The 25801-nt window shown below is 40.7% G+C and overlaps 1 protein-coding gene across 3 annotated transcripts in view; it reads right to left on the bottom strand.

Annotated features, from left to right (window-relative positions):
* Positions 1 to 25801, bottom strand: part of GRM5 (glutamate metabotropic receptor 5) — a 282843-nt gene that overhangs the window by 24571 nt on the left and 232471 nt on the right. For all 3 annotated transcript variants that reach the window (XM_075491133.1, XM_075491134.1, XM_075491135.1), the window contains exons 4-7: positions 22818 to 23064; positions 16277 to 16445; positions 12396 to 12522; positions 395 to 1334 (exon numbers count right to left, since the gene is read on the bottom strand). In XM_075491133.1, coding sequence (XP_075347248.1) covers positions 395 to 1334; positions 12396 to 12522; positions 16277 to 16445; positions 22818 to 23064 — 1483 coding nt within the window. The remainder of the gene's footprint in view (positions 1 to 394; positions 1335 to 12395; positions 12523 to 16276; positions 16446 to 22817; positions 23065 to 25801) is intronic.

Raw genomic sequence — 25801 nt, 5'->3', positions numbered from 1 at the left:
CTGCGACTAGAGGCAAAATACAGACACTATGCAAGTCATTCAAGGGAAAGAGATTGTAAATGGGTGCATTCAGGACAAGGCAACAAGTTATCTTTCTTGCTCTGATTTTTTTCTTTTCTCCCAAGATCTTGTTTCCCTCCCTACATTAAGTGTACAGTTGACACAGCCAGTACTTCCAGGCTTGCAATTGTTTGCCCATTATTCTGTCCCCTGTTTTTGCACAGTGTTTTGACTAAATCAAACCCAAAACTGTTACAGATGTAGGAGAGAGGACTCACTCCTCTCCCAGTGCAGAGGCAAAGGGAATTAATATATTTTCCTTTTTCCTTCCACTATTAGTAACTCTCAGAAGATCATAATTACTTCCCCACACTCCCCCATCAGCAAACTTTACCTAAGGGTTTCACCAGATGATCCCCTTCTTTTCCACAGGTTCACCAGGCTGCTTGAGCGGCTTGCAGCTGAAGATGACTTTCCATCCCCTACATGCATGCGGACCACAGTCGACGTGGTGAATGCGCTGCGTACGTTCCTTTCAGGCTTAGCAAGGATGATATAGACCTTGGGCACAAACATACAGCCAAGGGCCACCGTGGCACTCAGACTCACTGAGAAACACATGGTGATTATCTTGTAGTTGCTTCCAAAATATATTGGCACAAAAGCCAGCCAAATGATGCAGGTGGTATACATTGTAAAGGCAATATACTTTGCTTCATTGAAATTAGCTGGGACGTTTCTTGTCTTAAATGCATAAAAGGTGCAACTCAAAATTAATAATCCATTATATCCAAGGGGAGTTACAACACCCAAGTTGGTGGTGTTACAAATCAGGTAGACCTCTCGGATGCTTGGGTAATCATGCATTATATCTGGTGGTTCCATTATAAAGAGGGCAACAATTATGCCTAGTTGTATACATATCAAGATAAACGCAATAACCAGTTGGGCGCAGGCACTCATGAACCTAGGTTTCTTTGTACAAATTTTCTTCTTGCTGCCAGCCAGGATTCTTGCAATGCGGTTGGTTTTAGTTACTAGAGCAGAATAACTCATAGCTGGGGAGAGGCCAATGCCAATTCGTTGAAGATAACAGTAAATCTGTTGAGGTTTTGCGATGAGACAGAAAGTGCACAAGTAACCCAAGCAGATGCCAGCTAGAATGATGTAGCAAAGTTCTCGGCTGGATGATTTGACCACTGGAGTATCACGGTACATTATGAATATAGCTGTAACAAACAAGGTGGCCAGCAGACCCAAACATGCAAAAACAACTGCTGCAATTGGTTCAGGATCACCCCATCTGAGATACTGGACTGGGATGAGGTCACAACCTACAGAAAAAGAAAAAAAGAAGGTAAACTGAAGTATGTAGGAGTGAGATTCTTTAATGATATAGTTACAGATTTTCCTGATATTTCTCTTCCTGGTCCTGGTTTTGGCTGGGATAGAGTTAATTTTCTTCCTAGTAGCTGCTATAGTGCTGTGTTTTGGATTTAGGATGAGAATAATGTTGATAACACACTGATGTTTTAGCTGTTGTTAAGTAGTGCTTGTACTAGTCAAGGCCTTTTCAGCTTCCCGTGCTCTGCCAGGTGCACAAGAAGCTGGGAGGGGGCACAGCCAGGACAGCTGACCCCAACTGGCCCAAGGGCTGTTCCATACCATATGGCATCATGCCCAGTATAGAAACTGGGGGAAGTTGGCCGGGGGGCAGCGATCACTGCTTGGGAATGGGCTGGGCGTTGGCTAGCGGGTGGTAAGCAATTGCATTGTGCATCACTTGTTTTGTACATTCTTTTATCATTATTATTATTGTTGTTATTATTTTTATTTTCTCTTCCTTTGCTGTCCTATTAAACTGTCTTTATCTCAACCCATGGGTTTTACTTTGTTTTTCTGATTTTCTCTCCCATCCCACTGGGAGCAGGGAGAGGGTGAGCAAGTGGCTGTATGGTGCTTAGTTGCCAACTGGGGGTTAAACCACAACATTCCTCTTCAGGAAGGTGCTATTATAATGAGTATAGGCTAAGATTATGTTAATATAATGGCACAATAAACACTTTTCAGTGACAGCTTATTTCAGTAATAGAGTTGATCTGGAGTATAACACGATGAATGAAAAAATAGCCAAGCTGATTAAGATAAGTCACCTTTCTTCACAGTGGAATTTTCCTTTTAAATTGTTTTAAATGTAGTGATTTATGAACAAATTTCAGAATCAAGTTGCATTACCTCAGTGCAAAATGCTTCAGAGTTGTCTGCATACTATATGCACTTAAAGGACCAGATGCCAATCCTACTAGTTATATTAGTGAAGGATATTGGTACTTGTTTAATGATTATGGAGAGGAATCTTACAGATTCTAGCTGTCAAGAAAAAGAGTGTGCTTCTTTCTCAGATATGCTACCTTTTGTCTAACAAAAATTTTCTAGGATCAGAGTTGCAGAAAATAGGTAATTTGGGATGGCACACCCTGTTCACTTCTTTGTCTGTCATTCATCCTTTTGAGGCTTCTGAGGAATTAAAACCTCATCTAACTCGTGAAATCAAACTGAATTCAATAAATTAGTGTCAAAGCTGAATTAGCAGTGCAGCCCATCTAAGGACACTTGTTTTTCAGTCTATGTATAGGTTTTAATAAGTCATTCTGTGTAAGCATGTCATAGGAAGTCAAAGAAGCTTTTCATTCCACAGTGTGCAGATCAATGGACAGGAGTAAAAGCTGGCAGAAAACGTGTTGCTGGCATCCCTCCTCCATCCCTCCTTTCTTTTTGCACTGTAAGGCCTGGGTAGGAATACGGGGGCAGGACCTTGATGTTCTGGAGTGCAGCTTCCTGACAATAGTAGACACGCTGGCACTGCCAGCCAGGGCAGGACTGTTGGAAGGAGAAGATGGAGTGGAGGAAATGCAACTAAAAGCTTTTATTTCCCTTATGCTTGTATTAAGCTTGACTAACCTTGATTGCAACATCTAAATGACTTCACAATTTAGGATTGTTGTAATCAGGTTGCTGTCTTCTTGTTAGGTCAGACAGAAGGGTGTTAGCCTGAGTTGGGGTGGCTGGTGGCAATCCCCATGGGGATGGAGCACTGGGTGCTCACACCTGTATTTTTAGCAGTGCGGGTAATTATCAGTCTGATGGGCATCTAGATGCCAAGCAATCCCAATTAATTAGGGAACCTGGGACCTCAATGACTTGATGAACAGAAGTAAATGCAGACATCAGGACTATAATTTGGGAATTTCTACATGCAAGATCTACACTTTGCTTTTTGCTTTTTTTTAAGTGGAGCTTAAAAATTTTCCAAATCTGCCACTGACATTCTTAGTAGTAAAAATCATTTCATGAAATCGTATGGGTAGATATTAGGTTTAGCTCCTCTCTTCTCCTAGTATTTCTGTATTCTATATCTCTACACAATTAATATTATCAAAAATATAATACCTACAATAAGGTGGTATACTCCAAAGATTGTGTGGCAGAAGTACAAGGCAGATAGATAGTTCTGTATTCTTGCAGAAAAGTCAGAAGGATTAGGATCAACAAGTCTTTAACATTAGTGCAGTTATAGGATACAAATTTGCAGTCACTCCAGCGTAGCAGAATTGTGCTCTTAGTTACTAAACGCAAGTTAATTTGCCATCCATATTTTAACTGCTTTGGTGTGCAAACCTTTCTGTTGCAATAATAAAATTATTATCACATCTTACTGTAACAAAGACATTTAGATTTTTATGGAACACACTCATAGCATTAGTTGATGATACCTATTTGACTCTTGTTGGTTTTAAAGGATTTACTTATTCATTGCGAGGGAGACACTGTTTTTCATTTTGACTTCATCAAGATTAATGTTGCACAGGAATCACATCATTAAAATCAACATTTTATACCAGTGAGAGTGGTGGAAGAAGGGTGAAAACCAGAAAGCATACTCTGGTGTGTGTGGATATTCCCATGTAGTATCTTCCCCAAAAAGTTTTGTGAGTAAAAGTGACCTGTAAATCTATTTCATATTTTACCAAAATTAAATTAATGTTTTTGGGAAACAAACTGTTACCAGCTTCTAATACTACTATATATTCTTGGACAGGAAATTTGAAGAGAAAAGGTCTTTATCTGACAGCTGGCCTTTGCATGCAGACAATGATAGAGGGGCTGAATTTTACTTGGTTTCTAATGTTGCAGCAGAGGTGAATCATAACCAAGCATTTCTCATTAGTTTCAGACTGTTTCATGCCTTCTTTTCTTTATTACTCTTTTTACATTCTCCTAATAAAATACCTGAGAAAAGAGTTGAAAACTTGTCCCATTTTTTCCCCCATTACTGGGTATACTTTACAAGGAGAATGCTAAACTGTGCAATGATTTATTCCTCAATTAAGATTTAAGGACTGGATAGTCTTCATAAAGCAATGATTGGTGAGGTTTTCATATAATAGCTTTGCAGCTAATGGTTTCTGACAATGGCACTTTGCAGAAACGGACAACTAGATCAAGTAAAAGAAATATGGGAAAACAGCACTGTGAATATTCAGGTTAGGTTGATGGCCAGGATTACACCAAGGCAAAAGCTGAAAAATGGTAACACAAGACAAACTCATTCCTATGCCCTAAATATGTGTATTCCCCATGGTAATTTGGACAAGATCCTGCCCCACAGCCCACCTCTTACATTTCATCAACATCTCCAAGCACCTGGAAAGTCTTCTCTCCTAGCTGGCTCAGAAACTCCGGGTGGAACAGAGCCAGCAGCCTTGTCTCATGGTCCCTGCAGTGTGCTGAGGCAATCTTTGGCTTGTGGAAAGGCTGTTAAGAGCCAGTCCAATTTGGAGCTGGTGTCGAGTTGTTCTACTCTGTGCTGAAGAGTGCACTGCTTCTGGGACTGGAGCCCCAGTAAAATTGACATAAAACTGCCTCTATGTTCTTCTGGCCAGAAACGTAGCCAGTGGGAGGAAGGTACTAGATAAGCATGTGAATAACAAGACAAGCAGTATAAAAAGACAGAGTCCCATTTGACACACTAGGGAATGGTTTTCTGAAAGGAGCATCAAAAATCACCAGCAAATTACAGGTAAGGATGTATAAGGATCTTCTGGGGAAAAATAAAAGGTTCTGATATTTTGGGAAAAAATCTGGCTACTTCAGGGATGGGCTAAATTGTGCCATAAACAAGGAGACGAGAAGCTCCTGAAGGCTTGACCACTGCCATAGGTCTATTAGTACCCTGCACTCTCTCTCTAGAGGTAAACTGGTCATTTATTTCTGATCTTTCATATTGCGTTAAAATTAGTTCATCTGGGAGAAGAGTTCACAGATATGAAGCACTGTATTATAGTCCATATTTTCTGGGGATTTGATCTTGACACTGTTTTAATTTGATATTATAGCCTTGACACCTACGAGACTTTACCATGCCTTCAGCATCCATAAAACGGTATTAGCTTAGCACTGAAAATCCCTTTCATGGTAGGCAATATAAAATACATAATTAAACTAGTTCCAAAGGTAAACATGACGGACTAAGGCTTGTGAATAGGATGCACTCTGGAAAGTGAAGGGAATTCAGTGAAGTCTCTTAAGTCAACATCATGAGCTAAAGCTCACTGAATCTGCACATGGAGACTAAAACTGACAGAAAATTACTGCTGGTTTAGTTAAGTCCTAAATATTTTTCAGTGGGTTTTGGCATCCTGGGCAGTGAGTTCAAGGCATTGATCCCCCCCAAAAAACAAACCCAAATACTTGGTTTTCTTGGTAACTTTTCGCAGAGCCTTCCATGCATAGCAGAAGTCGAAACACCAAGGCTGAAATCTAAACAACAACCTAGCCACATCTTAGTTGTGACTGAGAGTCTCCACATAGGATTTGGTACACATTATTCAAAGTATATCGATGTTATGCTGTTAGATATTTTATGTTAATGCTCCTGAATGTTTCCCTATTTATAATCCCAAAAGATGGGAGACGGGATATCTTGATTAGTTATTTGGGTTTTCACATATGGAGAGCTGAGGTGCAAAAATGTAGGAGTCAGAATAAAAATCTAGATGAAGCTGGCAGTGTAGCTTTTAAATTTTTTTTTTTTTTTTTTTTTAATAAAACCCAAACTTGTTACCTAAACTGACAAGGTAAAAGTGAGGATTACACTCTCCAATGTCCTGGGTGAGAAATCAGCCCCCTGACCCCCACATGGAATGTGAACCAAGTGAAGCGAGACAGGACATTTTTAGCATTTCAGTACTAAGTTCTGGTGCTATGGTAAACTATTACGGTCACCAGTTCTTTGCCCTGTTCTGGTGGGGCCTTTTGTAGTTGCTGCAATAGCAGGGCATGTAGAGGTGACCATGTGCTGGTTTCTTGGCTGCTGCAGTTCCCAGGCTGGCACATTTACTGAAACCATCAGCAAAGGCAGGTTTTCACAGTCAATAGATGCAGCTGAGGACTGTGCATGTATTTATTCTGCCACCTCTGCAGGGCAGGAGTTGGGATTGGTCACATTTTAAACCCCGAAAGCTGGGGCATCTGTAGCTCAGGAGCCTAAGGCCCTAGTAACTCAAATGTACTGATTTAGTTGTGCATTGCAGTCAAGGCAAGGCTATGAATCTTAGAATAATACATTAAAGTTACTCTGTGACCACATGGGGAATGATTCCTTAATTACACAAATGTGCAGAATGACTGGAACAACTGATGAATTGCAGCAATCAGGTCCATCCTTATGTTAGCTCTAATGTTTTGATTTAAGTTTCACAAAAAATGCTGGCTCTGTGTGTTGTAAATGTTTTGTTCAGAATATGTTGTGTTCAGTAAACTTTCCATAATATAAGGCACAGTTACAAATGGATCCTTCTGGCTTTATTGGCAAGTCCCCCTTCATCCAGCCCAGGAGCCTCCAAGAGCTGTTCGTTGAGCTCAGCTTTCTTGAACCAGCTCACCTGAGCCTGAAGCCCTGTGTGGCTCACGCTGGAGACTTGGGTTGTAAATGAACTGGAAGCTAAAGTCCACACCTTACCTGGAACAAACAATTGAGGGAAGTCCACAAACCCAGCAACAAGGGAGGGGCGAAAATGACAGCCAGATTATCCTGGTCATAATATTGCCACCTGAACCCTTAACTCATCCTCATCTGCTTTCTCCAAGAGGCTGGTGTGAGAGTGACTTATGGAAATGGTTACATTTCATTTGGAATAAGAAATAAGGAAGGAGAAATACAGGGCACAGAAAATCAGGGTGAAAATTGGACATTATCCTTGCTGATGTGCGTTTATAACGCTAAAAACTACCAAATAAAAATTGTGTCCTTCTTCTACCCTCGGTCTGAATTACAGCCTTACCAATGTGGTCAAAACCCAGATCCTAGTAATGTTTCAGCAGCAAAATCAATGTCAGCACAGGCTAAACTGTGTTCTGCCTCGTGCTCACAACTGTCAGACAATTGCTGAAATTACCAATAGCTGTAACTTTATTGCAAGCAACAATACAAGAAAGGAGTTTGATGGCAACAAGCAGTTATCGTCTGAAAATATTTTGGGCAAGAGAGGAATGATTTTTTTGCTTTGGGGGGGGGCAGGATCCGGTCTTATGAGACACCAAGCCTCAGACCCCTGTGGCTTCTGCCACAGCCCAAACCAGCACACTGCGGGAAGAGCCGATCAAGCCCTTGTGGGGATCTGCCGAGATCCGACATCGAGCATCGCCCCTGCCCTTGGCCCTGCGGGTGGTTTGGGCGAGCTGCGGCAGTGGGCTGTCCCAGACGCTGCCTGGAGCCAAGACAGCAGCAGCTTCCAGCACTGTCTGTTCTCTGCAGCTCTGGCTGACAGGACGAGCGATGCCCTCCGGATGAGGGAGGCAGTCATCCTCGCTTCTCAGTGAGGAATCCAGATTGGTACAAGCCAAACGGGACACAGCATCAGTGTTGTCTTTGAAATGGCTGTTGTGTCACTTAGAGGTGGGGTGCGCTTTTTCCGGTCCTTTCCATTCAAGGGTTGTTTGGATAATCCAGCTCTTATCTGGCACTTTCAGACAGGCAGACAAGATCATGACGCTGCTATCCTGGGTTTAGTGTACCTTATTTGGTGAAAGCATTTTTGTAACTATAGTAAAAATATATATTTCTGATATTTAGCCTTATCCTTGAGTGGCAAGAAAACATTTCAAGAGCTGTAAAAAATTTCAGCTCCTATTTTCATGGGAATCCAATTAAGAAAATCAAATAGCCAGCGTATTTGGAGTACACAGAGAATGAGAAAAATGTCAATACAGCCTGAAGATAATCCAAGTGTCACTGAAATTAACATCACCTACTTTCCTTGCAGTCCCCGAGGTCACTAGACAAAACTTCGTTTCTGTTATTGTTGTATGCTGTCCCTGAATCACAGAAAGAGAGAATAATTGCCTTTTTCCCACCTCAAAAATGTGATAACTGGACCAAGATGTTCCTATATCCACTGAAAAAGCTCTGAGATGCTGAACAAAACTTATCTGGTCTTTCCAAGGCACCCTTTTTGAATGCAGAAGGCCATGATCTCACAGTCACTTGGGTTTTTGGAGAACCAAAAAGCCATTCTCATCAAGCTACTGAAAAATCAATTTCATTTAGGTTTGGTCCTCAGTGTTAAGAAAATCCTTTCACTTGTATCTAAACATGCCTGGCATCTACTTCTCTTCCCCCCACTGTGAATATAATGCAAAGAAGGGCTTTGAGGAATAGTGGAGGGGTTGGCATATACTTCTGGACTTAAACCCGTGAGTTTCTCCTGCTCTAATTGAGTCTGTGGCTCAGCCATGCTGGCCATACTAATTTGTGAAGTGGTACTGTAATGTATGGATGTTGCTAACACAATGCATGGGGAAGAAGGGGAGCTACAGTAGATCGGAAAGCACATCTTGATACTAAACCAGGAGGAAGAAAATGGCTTTGGGTGCATGTTGGGGTGGTACAGATAAGTTTGGAGAAAAAGAAGAGAATGACTATTTTTTTGTCCAGGGAGGAGCCTGGTCCCTGGGGAATGTTGTATGCATAAGCAATGAAACTGAAATCTGTGAGGAAATAAAATATGGGCAGCTAAACATTCCCTTTCTTACCTCAGCTTCACTTCTAGATGGAGATATTGTCCAGTAACTGATTTAATCAAGAGAAACTCTTCCTCCCACTTGTCTTTCCCACTACCTTTGGACTTCCTGTACCTTTCTGTACTTCAGAACTCCAATGTCTTTTTCTGTTCTGAGAATAACTTCATTTTCCTACATGTTCTGCATCCCTTCTGTCTTCTCCCCTCCTGCATCTGAATTTTGATATTCCACAAGTGACTGGAAAAAAGCCTTAATCTCTCGCCCTTTCTGTGAGCAACATCCTTGCCATTACACATTTTATATAGTGAAGTTTGTGGCACAAAACTGATGCTGGTCATTGAGCATAAGAAAGATGGAGCAATGTTTTGTTGTGTGAGCCAAGAAAGGATTCAAAAAATGTTTTTGTCCAAGTTCAGATCTCTGGCAAACAGTGAGGTGCAGTTTGAAAGCTGCAGCTCCACATTGAAAGCCTTCTCAGGTACGTGGCTGATGTATTTACAGGTCTTTCATCTGAAGGTGGTCATGCAAGGAAGACTTATTCCAATGAGCTTTTTATATGTGTAGCCTTGTGGAGCTGGCATTACCTAAGACATGGCTTTATCAAGCAGCAAAGAGACATAGACTGCTGCAGTATCAGATGTAGGGACATTTCAAGGAGATTGGTCTATGCTTTATAAAACTGAAGGGAAATTTCCTTGCCAGAATATAAAATGCATCTCCCTCTCCTTACTTTTAATTCACACTTATTACTAAATCTTATGTTGTAAACAAGACTGAGAGTTACAAGCTGCAGAAGTTGGGACTATAAAGATGATCATTAAAAATACAGCTCCATATATTGTATGGATAAGCTGGGAATAGACTTTTAAAATCTGTTTTTGATACAAAGCTAAATAAAACAAGATCCAGTCATCATGTGAATAGTAAGTTAGGTGGGGACTACACAGCCATGAAGCTATGGTGATGGGTGTCCTGTTACCAGGAGCACATATTGTATCAGCTGTGCTCATGGAGGCCAAGGAGGGTTCAGTTTCCCAAATAGTGCCTGCTGAATTTGTGCCTGGCTGAGGAACAAGGGTTAGCTCTCCTGAGGAACTGCTTGGCACTGATGTCGAGGGGTTGTTTTCTGTGCATATTGACTTTGGTCCCTATAAGGGCATAAAATGCATATCTAAAGCCAGATTAATGATTTGCAAAGTGTAGCAGCTCATGTAATACACAAAGCAGTTGGCTTGACTAAAAAGACAACTACTTTCCTTTAAAACAATCAGAGCTGGTTGGAAAATCATTGACATCCTACAAGAGCTTTCGAGGTGCCACCCCATCCAGCTCTTCCATTCTGAGTAAGACCATCAAAGGGTAAATCCTCCCACAAGCCCAGACTGATGGAGATCTGCATGCCCTGGGGAGCCAGCTGAAAGCACAGAGCCTGTGCACAGAGCCAACCTGGTGGCTGTTTGCTCCACTTTGCCTTACATAGGGTGCTTACAGGCTAATTACCCAAACTTCACCAGTTCGATGGGCAGTTCCCATCACTGATGTTTCAGAAGTGGGTTCTCTGTTGTTCCGATGAGCCACTTGGAGCAAGTTCCCTCCTAACTGACTTGTAGCAGCTCCTTTTCCAGCTGATCTATGTTGGGTAAAACCTCAGGTGCTCACTGAAACAGAGATGTGAGCTGGGATCTGCCACGCCTCAGACAAGACCCCCGGTGGTTGAAGAGTTGACCATTTGCATAAACTGACCAGCCTGGTGCAGTGGCCTGGTCCCTGCAATGTGGGCTCTGAAGCCTTCTGGGTGGCCCAGCTGGGATGTGAACCTGAGCTTATATCACACCCTCAGTACTCTGCTCTAGAGGACATGTGTGGCTGGGTCTCTTTTCCTCCCCTTCTCCATTCTCCTGGCACAAGAAAGCTTTCCCTGAGATGAGACGGCTTTGCTGGCTGATTGCTGAGTGCCCAGGAAGGGAGGGCTGGGGGAGCGGGGCTGGAGTGTCACCGAAATCGGGAATCAAACTCCTTAACACCAATGTAGTATTAAGAAGCAGGCATTCTTTATTGCAGCGCTGGATGCATGGGGGATCGCTCCTCCTAGTGTGCATCCAGCGCTGCAGTAAAGAATGCCTGCCTTTTAGAACTACGTTGGTGTTACGAGGTTTATTCCCAGTTTCGGTGACAGGAGGAGCACTTGCAAATCCATTTTATTGCTGTTTCAGTTTTCTCAGTTAAAAGTTTTTTTCTCAGGGAAAGTTTCATGTTTGACATTTTCTGAAAAATGCCCCATCAGTTTCATGGCTAAGTGATATTTTTGCAATAATTAGGTAACCTAGCTCATATATTACAGCAATGCAACATTCCTTACCAGGAAAGGATTAACTTTATATAAAAAAAAATCTGTCTATAGGCCAAGCCTTGCCTGACACTCTTCCACTTATATAAATTCATCCAGTAAACTTTTTTTCCCTTTGTCTTCCCTCTCTTTCACCTCAAAAGTTTCTCCCTGCATCCATAGAAATTACAAGCAAACCAAGTCTTTGAGCTCTTCTGGAAAAAGCCTGTCTCTTCTCCCCTTGTCCATACAGAGTCTGGTACAATGAGAACCTGATCCCTGAACAGCGTTTTGAAGTGGTGCGTGCTCTGAGCATTATAGAATACTTGAATTCTGTTTATTAGTCATAAAGAAGAGAGGCTGTGGGATACAAGTGTTGGAGTAATTTATCTCTAAAGTAGTCAAATTGGTATTCTGCAAGAGCATCGAGATCTACGCCACGGCAAGGAGAACATGAACACTGTATTCTAGCAGACAGATGAAGAAAGGACTAATGCAAACCTAAGTCTGGAGCACTTACGCGCTTAGCATCAGTAAGTACAGCAGCTAGTTCATCACTTTTTCAGATTAAAAAAGAAAGTATTGCATGACTCTTCTGTACCTGCTTGGGAGGAAAATAAAACTCTGAAATTTGACCTCCCTTAATAATATCTCTGACAAGGACTTAATTTCTCTACCTGTTTGGGGAAGGACAAGATCTGCACCACCAGCTAGGTGTTAGGACAGGGTCGAATACAAAACCAGGACTATCTTTTTTATTTCTAGATCTAATAACTCAGGTCTTTAGAAAGTCTGAATTACACCAACGATTCCTGGATCAGGTTGAGGCAAGAAGACAAATACTAGCCTCAGTTCAAATTCCAGCTTTATCCCTGGATTCGATCTAACCGAAACAGTCCTCATACTCACTTGTATCTGGCATCTGTTTCTTCAGCTCAGCAGATGACCATTTTCATTGACAACATAAGCACAGCCACAACTTATTTACCTGTGAGTTCGTCGTTGGGCCAGGAGCCGAGCTGGCAGGCTTTGCATGTGTATTCATCAAATACATATTCATTCTCTTTACAAGGAGTGCAGGTCCAACAGCAACTCACTTCTCCTTTACGGATCACCTGAGACAAAAATTGACATTTGGTTTAGCAGCATAAACATACATTCCTGCTGCCCCAGCTGCTAATTTAATTTAATATCTTTTTTTTTATAGAGGTTTTTTTTTAAATATTTTAGAGGGAATTCCTTTTCATTATATGTTTGCTTATATAAAATATGACACAAGTTCTCAGTTCTCCCATCATGTATGCACCAGAAGAAAGAAACCATCAAACCCACAGGAGTATAAGTGGAGGTACAGAATGACAATAAGATGGTTTTTCCCCTCTTGGAATTAGCATAACTCAAGATTTCATAGATGGCAATGTGCCTACAGAAGCCAGTACATGACACTCAAGGCATATAATTCACTCCATTGTGGTGCATACAGGGAATCATGTCAACAGCGTTATTTCCCCAAGGGTTCATTATCCAAAGATTTTTGGGTGCTTATTTTTCATCCAGTTGTGAGTGATTTGTTGAAACTGATTTTTTCCAGACATCAAACTGAACATGCCTTTTCCAGAATGATTTAATTACTGCATTTCTAATTAACATTTAAGAGTGAGAATGTTATCTTTATCCATTTTAACATCTGACCTGATTTCTTATTTTATAATTTACTGCCAAATGTTATTGCACGCTCATGACTGAGATGCAGATTTTTCAAGATCCTTATTTATCATCTCTAGGCACTGAAAACATCTGTGCTTCTTGTCAATATGTCTTTCTTTTGTAATAAAGTATTCCCAGTTTCTCTTCTCTTCCCAAACAATTTATAAATGAATACTCCCAGTTACAGCATAAGAAGTAGGTTGACTTATGTATCTTTTGGGATGATGAATTTAGAAGGTGGCTTCAAAACCACAGGTCTTTATTGCAATTTTAATAAATGAAATGTAAAGGAGTGTAATAAAAAAGAACTAGATTGCTCTTTGCAACGCTGCAGTATTTTCTGCAATGCAGAAAAAAGTGTAAATTATATAATTTTCATCAGCAATATGGGGACTTGAAAAGTTCAGGTTTTGGTTTTGTTTTTAAAATTGTAGAGTATGAAATGAAAAAAAGCCACACCTGAATAGCTAAACTGGCAGAAAGGCCATGGGAGCATAAGCGATTTGCTCTGCAAGTGTTGAGACTAGAGCTACTTGAAAAACAGAATACCTGTCCTCCAGAAGTATTCACATATTGGGATTTCTTTCAGTTTGAACTAGAATGAAAAGTTGAACAAATGAAAAAATTTCTTGTGTCTGGAAAATCAATTCTTAGAAAGCTTGTACTAATTTTTAGACACATATTTTGGTAAACTTGATGCATTATAAAAATCCATAATTTTACAATGTATAAAATACTTAAGAAAATGAAATGGCAAAATAGAAACCATATGTTATTATCAAAACACCTAAGCTTTTTATCAAAACAATTTGTTTATACTTTTCTGTTAAACTTTTCACCAAATGAACATCTATAAAATACTTGGAATTTTACAAATCTGTCAGAAAACTGGTACACTGATCATTTCTTACCCAGCACTAACTGGGGGTTAATCCAGAGAACGATTATACATCCTTCTCTAGGAATCAAAATAGTTGTTCTCCCCTACTCAGAATCAGATCAGACTTTTTTGTATTAAATTGCTTAGTCAGCTATTTCTTCATCCCTTTTCATTTCTTGAACAATTGTTTGTTGCAGCACTTAACTGTAAAACAATCTTTTCTGTCCCTTTTAACAAAAATAATTATCTTCTAAACAAAAATTATTTTCCCTTTCCCTTGTCATCTGGGAAATCCTTTAAACCTGTATTTATTTAAATAATCGTATGTCTGCACTATGTCAAATTTACAGAGTTGGGTTGTGTTTGGATTTTATCAAGTCCTTCAGATGGGTGTGCCAAATGTTGCTGAGTGTTGGATAGCATCACGTTGAATGTTACAAATTCCTGCATAATAACTCGGTTGCACAGAATTCTGCAGGAAAACCGCCACAGAGCTTGGCAGGGTCAAGCTCTCCCCATTATCTGTGAAGACCATGAAGATAAAGGACTGTGAAGTAAACTTTGAGACTTATAACCTAACAAGGAGCATAAAGAACATTTCAGACTCAAACTTTTGAGTCTCAACATTTCAGTCTCAAACAGAGAGAGAACATTTCAGTCTCAAACTGAGAACATCTCTGAGAACATTTCAGTCTCAAACTTTGAGACTTATAACCTAACAAGGAGCATAAAGAACATTTCAGACACTGGACTTCAAGCATGTGTCTAAGTGTGTGACAAACTGGCTTCATAGTGAAGAATCCTCTTAGGAGAATTCTTGAGAGCATGGGTAGAAGGTGGAAGGAGACTGTGTTAATGAAGATCACAAGATACTTCCCATCATCTGTGTTGGGGCAAAAGATCATAAAGGAACTCAGAGCTGCCCAGTTCTGAAGCTATTATCTGTTTGTCCATCTCTATCCTCTCACATATATGACTGTGTGGCTGGAGCAGGCTAACATCAGACCCCTGTTTAGTTACTGTGGGAGTAATTCATCCCACCTTCCTTTATGTGTCTGCTCTCATCTGAACCAACTGTCCTGGCTGGGTGCCTTTTACCATCAATGAAGAGAAAGAAGTGTTTCTACACAAAGCTGTTTTCATCTTAACTGTTAACATTAACTGTTTTCAAAGCCTACATGAGGATGAGATGACTCCTGATCTGGAATAATATAATATTTCCATTGACTATAAAGAAAGTTCAGAAATCTGATATAACTGTATATGCCTACACTGAAGACATATACATTTGGTCTCATGAAACTCATTTACTGACTCTGCCAAAGACCAGTTAGTGAATAAAACATGGTGACTGTGTCCTAAACCTGTGGAAGACTCAGACTGAAGAGATTCACTTTGTGTTGCAGAGCATAGTCAGCCTCCCATCGGCCCCTCACTGTAGCTGCTTCCCAGGTCTGCAGGCATGCTATGTTAACACAGGAGAAAAGTGATCCAGCTTCCAGTGAGACATGTCAGAAATTACAGCTGCTTTTTTTCAGTCTGAACCACTCTGTTGTCTATGCCCATCCCCTCAGTCCACAGGCTTTTATATAAATGGCTACAAGGTAAGCTAAGGACTTGCAGTTATTTTAACTGTTCTGCAGTAAGTGTCATGGGATGCTGAAGGATAATAGAATACAATTAATATATGACAGCTTCATCTACCCTCCTTACTTACTGCAGCATGGAAAGGGAGGAAGGAAAAATCAAAAACCTGGGAAACAAAGAAGCAGTAAAACAGGTATGATTAAAAAAAATATTACCTACATTTCCTGAAGTTCTAAGTAGTGGTAGTTATCGATGTTCTCTGATGATACCACAGACTTTAAGGTCTGAGTAATAATGTTCCAGTCTAGGTGTCTATGTCTAGCACTGAAATAGTAGCAATTATTATTTATAATTTACCTGTAATTGTACTGACAAGTCCCAGTCAGGGATTTGCACTCCACTGAATCAGATGCTGTAAAAATATGCAGCAAAAAAACCCCAAACAATACCTGTTCTAAAGCATTTGGAATATAAGTATAAAAAAGTCAGCAGTTCACAGATATAGGAGTACAAGAAAATGGCAACTTATGAAAATAGTGAGATGACTATGATACGAGTAAGAACTAAGTACCTAAGTCTGCACATTTTAATTAAGGTGTGGGATACTGTCTCCATGAAAGAGTCAAGACAAACTTGCTTTCAAATTTCAAGGCTATGCATTCTACACAACTGAAGTAAATGGAGAAAATATTTACCTTTATCTGGCCTTTTTCGCAGGGTTCACTGCACACAGATCTGATGATATTATTTTTCTCTGACCATACTTCATCATCATCCATTTTCAGTTCACCATTGTCCCAGCTGCCAACATTGATATAATCAAAGTAGTCCTTTCCCATTTTCTTAAAATTCATGATTTCATATCTTTGGAAACACAAAGGGGAGACATAGCTGAGTTGAGGAGAACATCATGAAGTGCTTCACATTAAAAGAACACTATACAGTCAAAATCAAGCTTGTTGAAATAAAGAAGGCAAAATTTCAAGCATTATCCTTGCCATTGAGTCTCTCCCAATAGTTTTTGTGATATCATAACCTTTCTTTTCCTTTGTATTTTAATTTGTTTTCTTTTATCACCATGAAAGTTCCCTGAACACTTTGGGGTTAAGTGACTGAGCTTCTGAGAATGACTATTTATTTAAGGAAAACAATGAAATGAGCCAGACAGGACTCATCCTGTGTAACTTTCAGCACTGAAGCCAACTGCATAGGGAACCCTAGCTGTCCTAGGCTCCCTCTATATCACATGCAGAGAAATCTAAACCTATAATGGCAATTCCCAATGCTAACTGCTCCTCACTGTCTGCAGGTGCTTGTTCACCTCCTGAGAGAGGAAGCCTGAAGACAGCTAAGCTCCTAAAGTGAGGTAGAAGCAACCTAGGCCTGTGGGATCAAAAGAAACTTCCTGTGCTGTAAGACAGCAAGATGCAATTTGGTGTGGCATCTAGAGAGGAATCAGGCATCATTCTTCAGGCACAGTCTCCAGGACTCTGGCACTTGCTGGAGGCTTCAGGGAGATCTCCTTATCAAGAGGCACCTTGTAGTCCAGGCATCTGAAGAATGAAGTTGAGACTTGCCTTTTTTTTGCCTTTTTCTTCTACAGCATTGCAGCAGCAAATGCTGTTCTCTCCCATCCATACAATCCCCTTCATTTTTATATAATTCCTCAGTGATCAGAACACATTTAGTTCCTTGTACTGTATGGCGTGGAAGAGAAATAGTATTCATGCCTCAGTCCTAGGCTGCTTTTGGGTCAGATCACCTTGTTATCTGGGAACAGAATTGTTAAGAGCAGAGCTAGAGCTGATCAGAGTTTCAAGGTTCTTGTTCCTCTTCCTCCTACTTTCTTTTTAGCTCCCACAGAGTCTTACAGAAAGTCTGCAGAGCAGCGTAGGACTCACTAGCCTCCTACTGGCATGCTGAACACCAGGCCACCTTTCTGCCTTACAGGCCAGTTCTTTCAGCACTTATTCGTGAGGCATGCTTGGAAAGCTGGGCAACTCCTGAAGTGATCACAGAATCACAGAATCACAGGATCGTATAGGTTGGAAAAGACCTTTAAGATCATCGAGTCCAACTGTAAACCTAACACTACCAAGACCACCACTATACCATGTCCCTAAGCACCTCATCCAAACGTCCTTTAAATACCTCCAGGGATGGCAACTCAACCACTTCCCTGGGCAGCCTGTTCCAATGCTTGACAACCCTTTCAGTGAAGAAAAATTTCCTAATATCCAGACTAAACCTCCCCTGGTGCAACTTGAGGCCATTTCCTCTTGTCCTATCACTTGTTACCTGGGAGAAGAGACCGACCCCCACCTCTCTACAACCTCCTTTCAGGTAGTTGTAGAGAGCGATGAGGTCTCCCCTCAGCCTCCTTTTCTCCAGGCTAAACAACCCCAGCTCCCTCAGCCGCTCCTCATCAGACTTCTGCTCCAGACCCTTCACCAGCTTCATTGCCCTTCTCTGGACACGCTCCAGCACCTCAATGTCTCTCTTGTAGTGGGGGGCCCAAAACTGAACACAAGATTCGAGGTGCAGCCTCACCAGTGCCGAGTACAGGGGACGATCACTTCCCTACTCCTGCTGGCCATGCTATTTCTGATACAAGCCAGGATGCCGTTGGCTTTCTTGGCCACCTGGGCACACTGCTGGCTCATATTCAGGCGGCTGTCAACCAACACCCCCAGGTCCTTCTCTGCCAGGCAGCTTTCCAGCCACTCTTCCCCAAGCCTGTAGCGTTGCATGGGGTTGTTGTGGCCCAAGTGCAGGACCTTGCACTTGGCCTTGTTAAACCTCATACAATTGACCTCGGCCCATCGATCCAGCCTGTCCAGGTCCCTCTGCAGAGCCTGCCTACCCTCAAGCAGATCAACACTCCCGCACAACTTGGTGTCATCTGCAAACTTACTGAGGGTGCACTCGATCCCTTTGTCCAGATCATTGATAAAGATATTAAACAGAACTGGCCCCAACACAGAGCCCTGGGGAACACCGCCTGTGACCGGCCACCAACTGGAGTAAACTCCATTCACCACCACACTTTGGGCCCAGCCATCCAGCCTGTTCTTTTCCCAGCGAAGAGTACACCCGTCCAAGCCATGAGCAGCCAGTTTCTCCAGGAGAATGCTGTGGGAAACCACAGCAGATGATATCATGCTTTTCTTTACCTCCTCTTTAGTGGGTTTTGCAGCAATCTGACTAAGCAACATGAAATTCACTGATGGAAAATAAGCAAATTATATAGACTGAGAAGATGAACACAATCATAGGTTTAAAAAACCTGCCTGGTTCATAAAGAAGGAGACAACTTTTTCCTGGCATCAGGCACAAAATTAGACACCAAGGCAAAACACATGAACAGGATTGTATTAAGAGTGATACTGTCAGAGTGTAATTTGTGAAGTCCAATGTACAATAAGTAAAAGAACCAGCACATTAAATCAAGCAATCTCTTAAATAAAATACTGAAGTATTTCTCTTAAGTTGTGAGGAAACACTTTTAAGACTGACAAGTAGTAACCATACTATATCTAACATCAATATTTTTCTGAAGCTGACATAAAAAAAATTGTGATAAAACTCTTCTATGATATTCTCCATCCATGGATCTCAGAATGCTTTGCATCAGGAAACAAAGTATAACTGTCACAGTGGAGAAGCTATGGCAGGGATTCAATGCCAAAATCATGCACAGGTCAGGATTAGGACTGCAAGCAACCTGTGAAAGAAAATGAAAGTGGAGCCTGACTGGATGGGCCATATGATATTACTCATATTATATGAGTCTTGAGTCTTTCCAAAAGAAGAAAAAATGAGCAATGACACAGGTAGGAAGAAAAATTTATGATACTCCTGGATTTTGGAATATTTCACTTTCCATCCTGTATAAAGAAGGAAATGTCCATAGCTTTGAGAATGACCTCATCAAAGTTGGAGATGTGAATGCCAGACTGACACAAACACACAGACAAACCCAAATAAACAGGCTTTTACACATGGTCAGACAATGAGTTTTTTTTCTGAGGTTCACAGACATAGTAACAGCCTGTTCAATGATTAAACAGAGTAACCAAAAAGTTAGCCCAGAAGCCACTCTGGGGTCTTTATTCAGCATTGTCAGGACATTGTAACACTCCTCTGAGTATTGCTTTGTTAAAGTTGTCAGTTCAGACTTCTATGGGCAGATGAACAAAAGTACTGCCAATGCTTAACAGACCACAGGAACTAAAACAATTAAACAATTATCCCTACCATGCTAGTTCCATGCATACATCTCAAGGGGAATACTGGAAAGAAACCTGACAAATTAAATAAACTATTGTCTCAATATGTTGTGTCTCCTGCAAGCCCCCTGTGGAGAACAGTGCTGGTGGACTCATAGTAATAGCCAGACTCAGTAAGTCCATTGCTATAGTGGAGGTTCATGAGTCACTGGTTCCCTGGAGCTACCTTGACATACCACAGGGATAGTTTGTCACTTTAAGATAGGAGAGACCAGATGGTGCAATAGCACATTTCCAGCAGTGCCCTGATCACAGTGCAAAACACTTGTTTCAAAACAGAAGTGCCATGAAGTTGCTGAGAATCCATATTCTATTGGTAGCAGAGCCAAAACGTCAGCATCTTGTTTTTCTTGCCTTTTCTTGCCTTCCCTATTTCTGCCTTGGAGTTTCAATAGTATTTACAGGTAGCAAGAAATCATGGCTGTTCCTTCCATAGTCATTTATTTTTTTCCATGTTTCTGTCTCACCTAAAACAAGCCCTCCACTAGACTGTCTATCTGCTTAAAGCTCAACATACACATAAAGGACTTTGGAATAGGGCCAGGATTCAAAGCATCTTGTGGGATTAATCATCTGTTGTATAATATCAAAACCTTTTTGCTATACATCAAAATCCTGAGCTATCTAGGTCAGAAAGGCTTTTTATGTTCTGATTTCCTGCTTAACACCACCACCACAGTACAGCTGTGAGGATTTAAATTTCCGTTTTACAAAGTGAAGATGCAGCTATCAATACAAGTGAACAGGGGAGATGAGTTGTTCCAGTATGACTGCACCATCTCCCAGCTGTTGCAAATAGTATTTGACAGTGCTCAAAAGACTATAAACTACTCAAAACCTGAGAGTTAGAGATGGAGCTTCCAACATGATCTGCTTAATCATGAAAAAGTAAATTTTGACTCAGTGTTGGCTAATTTAAACACATAGACTAGATTTAATGATGTGACTATTGCAGGAGAAGCAGGAACAAAGAACTATGTTTTGAAAGTAAACAAACTCTGGGAACATTTTGTCACCACACACAGTCCATTAGTTTGAGTAGACAGAGCACTACTGTCTCTCACAAACCCAGTGAGGCTGGACTTTCTTAAAGTTGCATTACCCTGAAGTGCACAATCAACGTGGTGTCCCTATGCTCTTCGGTGAAACACTAATGTCCTACTGAGACTGAGCAAATGGCTGCACATGATATAATTCCTTCATCATCTTTCTTAGAACTGAATTTAAAAAGACCCAAGACATTCAATTCAATTCCTTGCAACAAAACGAATTAAATCACTATTGTTAAACACGCCAACATGAGGAAAAGGTAAAGCTAAAGGTCCCTTTGCAACATTTAGATATTGTCATTGGTATTGTCATGCCACATATCATTTGTTTGTGGCAGGCCACATATTATTTATTCATGGCAGTCTTCAGTCTTTCTGCAAGAAATGAGTGAAACAGATAGGAATAAGGTAGGATGCAGTCCCCTGCATCTGAGCACCATTAAAACCAAACGGGAATCCTTTAAGAGAAGTCTGAGACAAGTCTTTTAAAAAGGATTTGGTCAGAAAAATCCAGACTGAGCACTTTTCTTCAGAATTCAGCTATTTGTAAAAATAGAAATGTTTAGCGGAAGACAGCCTTGCTCACCAAAACAGTGCTGAAAATAAATTTCCATCTGAAATTTTCCTGGCTTTCTGCCAGTTTGTGTCTGAGTTCTCCTACCAGCTCACAGTGCACTTCCTTAGCGTCTGAGTCGGAAGAGTTCGAAAATTTGTGTCTCCAGAGACACAAACAGACAGACTGCATTGTGGGTGGCTGTCCTGCGCTCTGTTGGGGAGAATGCTGACTTTACAGGTTTTCAAATAAAATGGAAAAAAAAATTCAGTTCTGAAATTGCAGAAATTTTTGGAAATGTCAAAATATTCTGACCAATGAATTTACATTTTCCTACCCATCTCCACTTGGAAGTTAATGCTTGCCTTTCAGTTCACATTAGTGGGAGAAGACAAAATTTAAATGAGTGTACAGGATGAACAATTTTCCCTTTAGTCATCTGTTTATATGGTGCCATCACAAAGATGTTTAAAGACTTCCCAATAATGTAGACAGAAAGGGCTGCTTCAGTCAAACTGGAGCAAAAGCAGTGAATGAGGCAGGAATCTACCCACTGAAATATAGGGGAAAAATACATTTTGAATGCTATCACACTTGCTGTTCATCTTCTGCGTTCAGTAGGCACAAACGCAGGAAAAAACCTCATTACTCTTTTTAATGTGCATTTATATGGATACTGCATATATGTCATAGAAAAAGAAAAACTCGTCTTATATTTCATAGATGTATGTATATACATGTATGTAAGTTATCAACAAAAGAAGCTTTGTTTAAATTCAATTTGGCTTACAGCAGCACAGTATGAATTAATAGCTTAGTCTGTTATGCAAGTGGAAAAGCTTTATTTGGAAGATATGGAAGCAGACTTTTAATAATTCTGATGGAAAAAAAATCCCAGATGAATCAATACAATATTTCTGATATTGTTTTACCTTTCCTAATAAAAGAACTATGTCTGCTATGATTGCTTATTGCTCAAACACATACATTTAAATACCCAAAGAGAGAGAGAGAGAGAGAGCAATGCTGTGATGGCCGACATGGTCTATGAACATAAAGTTGAAAGTCTGGTGGTTTGTAGTGAGAAGTTATACCTTTAAATGGTACAGATGAAAATGCAAATTCATGCAGGAAGATTGTATGCCTGAAAGTTCATGTCTTTAACCTTAAACATCATAAAAAATGCACATTAAAAAAAAGAGTTATTTTGGAAAAATAAGCACAGAAAGTCAGGAAATGTGAAAATAAAAGCATGAGATCTTAGCTCTGATGTCAAGTCTGCATTCATCTAGTATGTACAGTTAACATGTCTGGTATTGAGTAGTTTGACAAATGTCAACATTACCTTCCTGGTGAGTCGCCATTCTCATCAAACAAGATCATGTCCCCAGAGACTCCAGTAAAGTTAGTCTTCATGAGGGATTCCAGGAGCTTCCGACCATCTATGGGCTTCATGGCGTCACAGAGGCCCACGTAGCCTGGGCACAGCGACATCTGCATGTTGTGGAGGCCATACGCCATCGAGTATATTGCGTTGATTACAAAGCCCATCTTGGAGTCCTGAACGTGCTGCGTCCTCAGAGTCATCTGGCCTGCCGGGGAACATCGCAAAGCGAGTGGTTAGTGCATGGGGCTGAAATAAGATCAGGTCTTCAGACACCTGTTGGTGGGTTGGTTATTAATGGTGGAAAAAGTCTTTTAAGTGTCTTAAACAGCTCATAGCAGATGCTTTTACTGGTACACACTGACCATGTTAAAAAAAAAAATAAAGGAATGAAGGAAGATGTTCTCCTTAAATATTTTACTATCCAGCTGATGCCTTTCTCTGTGCAGCTCCAAACCTCACATATGTTGTCTTTCGACTACTTCTCTTCCATGTGTTTTTTTAAAGCATGTGTCATGAACATTATAATATAACGTTTTTGGGAATCCAGGAACTTCTCCCTGCCTGCAGAAATCTCTCCAAATCCTCAGAAATCTTTTGTTGATGTGTAAATGCTAACATGGAGTCTATTCTGTGGTGACCTTGTAGACAACACTTTTGTTTCAGAGATATGGGAACCAATCCTGTGCAAACAGACTGACCTAGGCACAACTCCTTTACTGTACCAAAAGTTCGTGCACTAATAACTCTCCTACTTCTACGTGTCTTGCTCCTCTCTATTTACAAAGTGAGGATAATGATGCAATGCAGATGAATGCATTAAAATATCTGTGAAGGATTTGATGATGTGGGTTAGGCAGTGACTCTCTTTAGCCAGAATTGGTTAACCTTAGTTTGTTTGGCTTTTAAAACATAATGTCTGGATTTCTATTTTCTATTTAAGCTTCTGTGAAATGCACAATAAAAATTCATTCAGCAGCACCCTGAAGGCCTTTTTTTTTATAACCCATTGTTATTAATGACACAGATTCGCTCTGTCGGCAGCACCAGTCCAGCTAAGGAAGAGTAGGCTGGAGGTTTTCTGCCTCATATGTCATCAGCAAAGCTGCCAGCTGCACTCCAGCCACCAGATCTTTAATTCTGGGGAAGCGAGAAAAGTCAGAGATAAAGCAACTGCATCGATGGTGCTGGGAATTTGTCAGACACCTGGAGAGATTTGGCTCTGGAGGGAGGACAAACAAAGAGCTCTAGTAGAACATTTGCTCTCCTTTTATCAAGTCAAGCAGCAATCCCTAGCAGCTAGGGATTCCTGTGTGTGGGCAGCCAGGAGCAAAGGGAATGCAAATAACCCTCTCTGCCCACTCTGTGAGAGTCTGCCTCCCACAGGGGCATTGGCAAGCGGCAGGGATGGAGCTTGCACCTGCCCGTCTGAGCTGCCGGGGCACCACAACGTGAGAAGGAATTTATGCCGCAAACAGGCTGACGTGCAGACAATTTTTTTCTTGAGAGAAATGAAGACTAATATATGACTCTGAGGGTGGCACTCATCTAGTTTAACAATATCCATCCAGAAGACAAGCATCCAGTCTGACGTCTAGGCACCTTTTGTGGAGATGAGTAAGAATCTCCAGCTGGTGATTGATCCCATCATAAAATAGGTGCATCTACAAGCTCACCTTTTCAGTGGTGAATAAGAACATCACCCTGCAGTTCTAATCACTAAAACATTTTGGAGTCCTGAAAGCATCAGGAAGGGTAGCAAAGACACAGTTTGAAATGAAAATCATTGTGTAGAGGTCAGTAAGTGAATGAGGGGACTGAGAGATCCCTTTTTCCCTTCTGTTTCATGTGGGAGCTGGCACTCCCAGTTCTGGCCAACGTCAGGAGCAGTGATTAACACTTTGGATAGTTAAGTGATACGAGCTTGAAATACCTGTAATGGAAAAAAACCTTGGAAACAAGACACAGTGTTGCTCATTTGTTCTGTTCTACCAAGGTATTGCTTTTTCCTAATTAAACATAATAGGCATAAAAACTGCAACAGTGGAGTACATGTAAAACCCATATTAATTGAAATTAAGTGGAAAATTGAACAAGTGTATTACATTGCAATACACAAAACTTGGTTTAACCAATTATTCATCCTCAAAATTAACAACTCACAAACTGTGCAGTTAATTATAGTAGCCATTAGAATGAATCAGATTTGCATCAGCAATAGTATTTATTATGAAACAATATTTCAGCTGCTTTATTGCGTATGATTGCTTAAAAATTTAATAACTTAATTCTTACAGGAACACTCTCCACTGGGCTTTGTGCTTCAATTTTATAGAATTATTATTCTGACTGTCTTTAAACATTGAACCTCATTCAGTTCACCTGATGATTTGTAATGAGGCTGCTTAGCTCTTCATAGAAGCTGCTGGCAATTGTCAACAGAGTTGTAAGGGAATTGGCTGTTGTGAGAATTTTAATATACTTCCTGCAGCTGGAGAAAACATTTCCCCAAGATGTTAACTGCCTCACTTTGCTATAAAGGGGCAAATCCAACCTGCCCAGTCTGACTGTTGGTTTACAGTACCTCAAGACTCTGTACTTAAGGGGAACATCTCAAAAACTGAGACAAAAGGAAATGTTTGCTCTTAATATAGCATAACACGGTCTTAAAAAATGCCAGTATTAAAAAAATAGTTAAGTCTGAAGGTGATTTTCAACCCATTTCACAAAGTCCTTAGGCACTCAGACTTGAAGCATATAAGTAGCCCTATTTACCTCAGTGATCCTATGAGTGGTTTTAAGGGAAGGCTGAATACACAAGCTAAAAGGAAGTCTCTCAGCCAGAAAAAAAAGTAAAAAAATTTTAAATCTGTCTCTGCAACAAGTATGATTTAGGTAGCCTTAAACGAGTTGTTCATTTAAGTGTTAGTGCCTATTGTTCTTGC

Source organism: Mycteria americana, chromosome 1, assembly GCF_035582795.1.
Source record: "Mycteria americana isolate JAX WOST 10 ecotype Jacksonville Zoo and Gardens chromosome 1, USCA_MyAme_1.0, whole genome shotgun sequence".
NCBI lineage: Eukaryota > Metazoa > Chordata > Aves > Ciconiiformes > Ciconiidae > Mycteria > Mycteria americana.
Note: the sequence above shows the minus strand (reverse complement) of the source record. Positions and strands in the feature narration are given on the sequence as shown.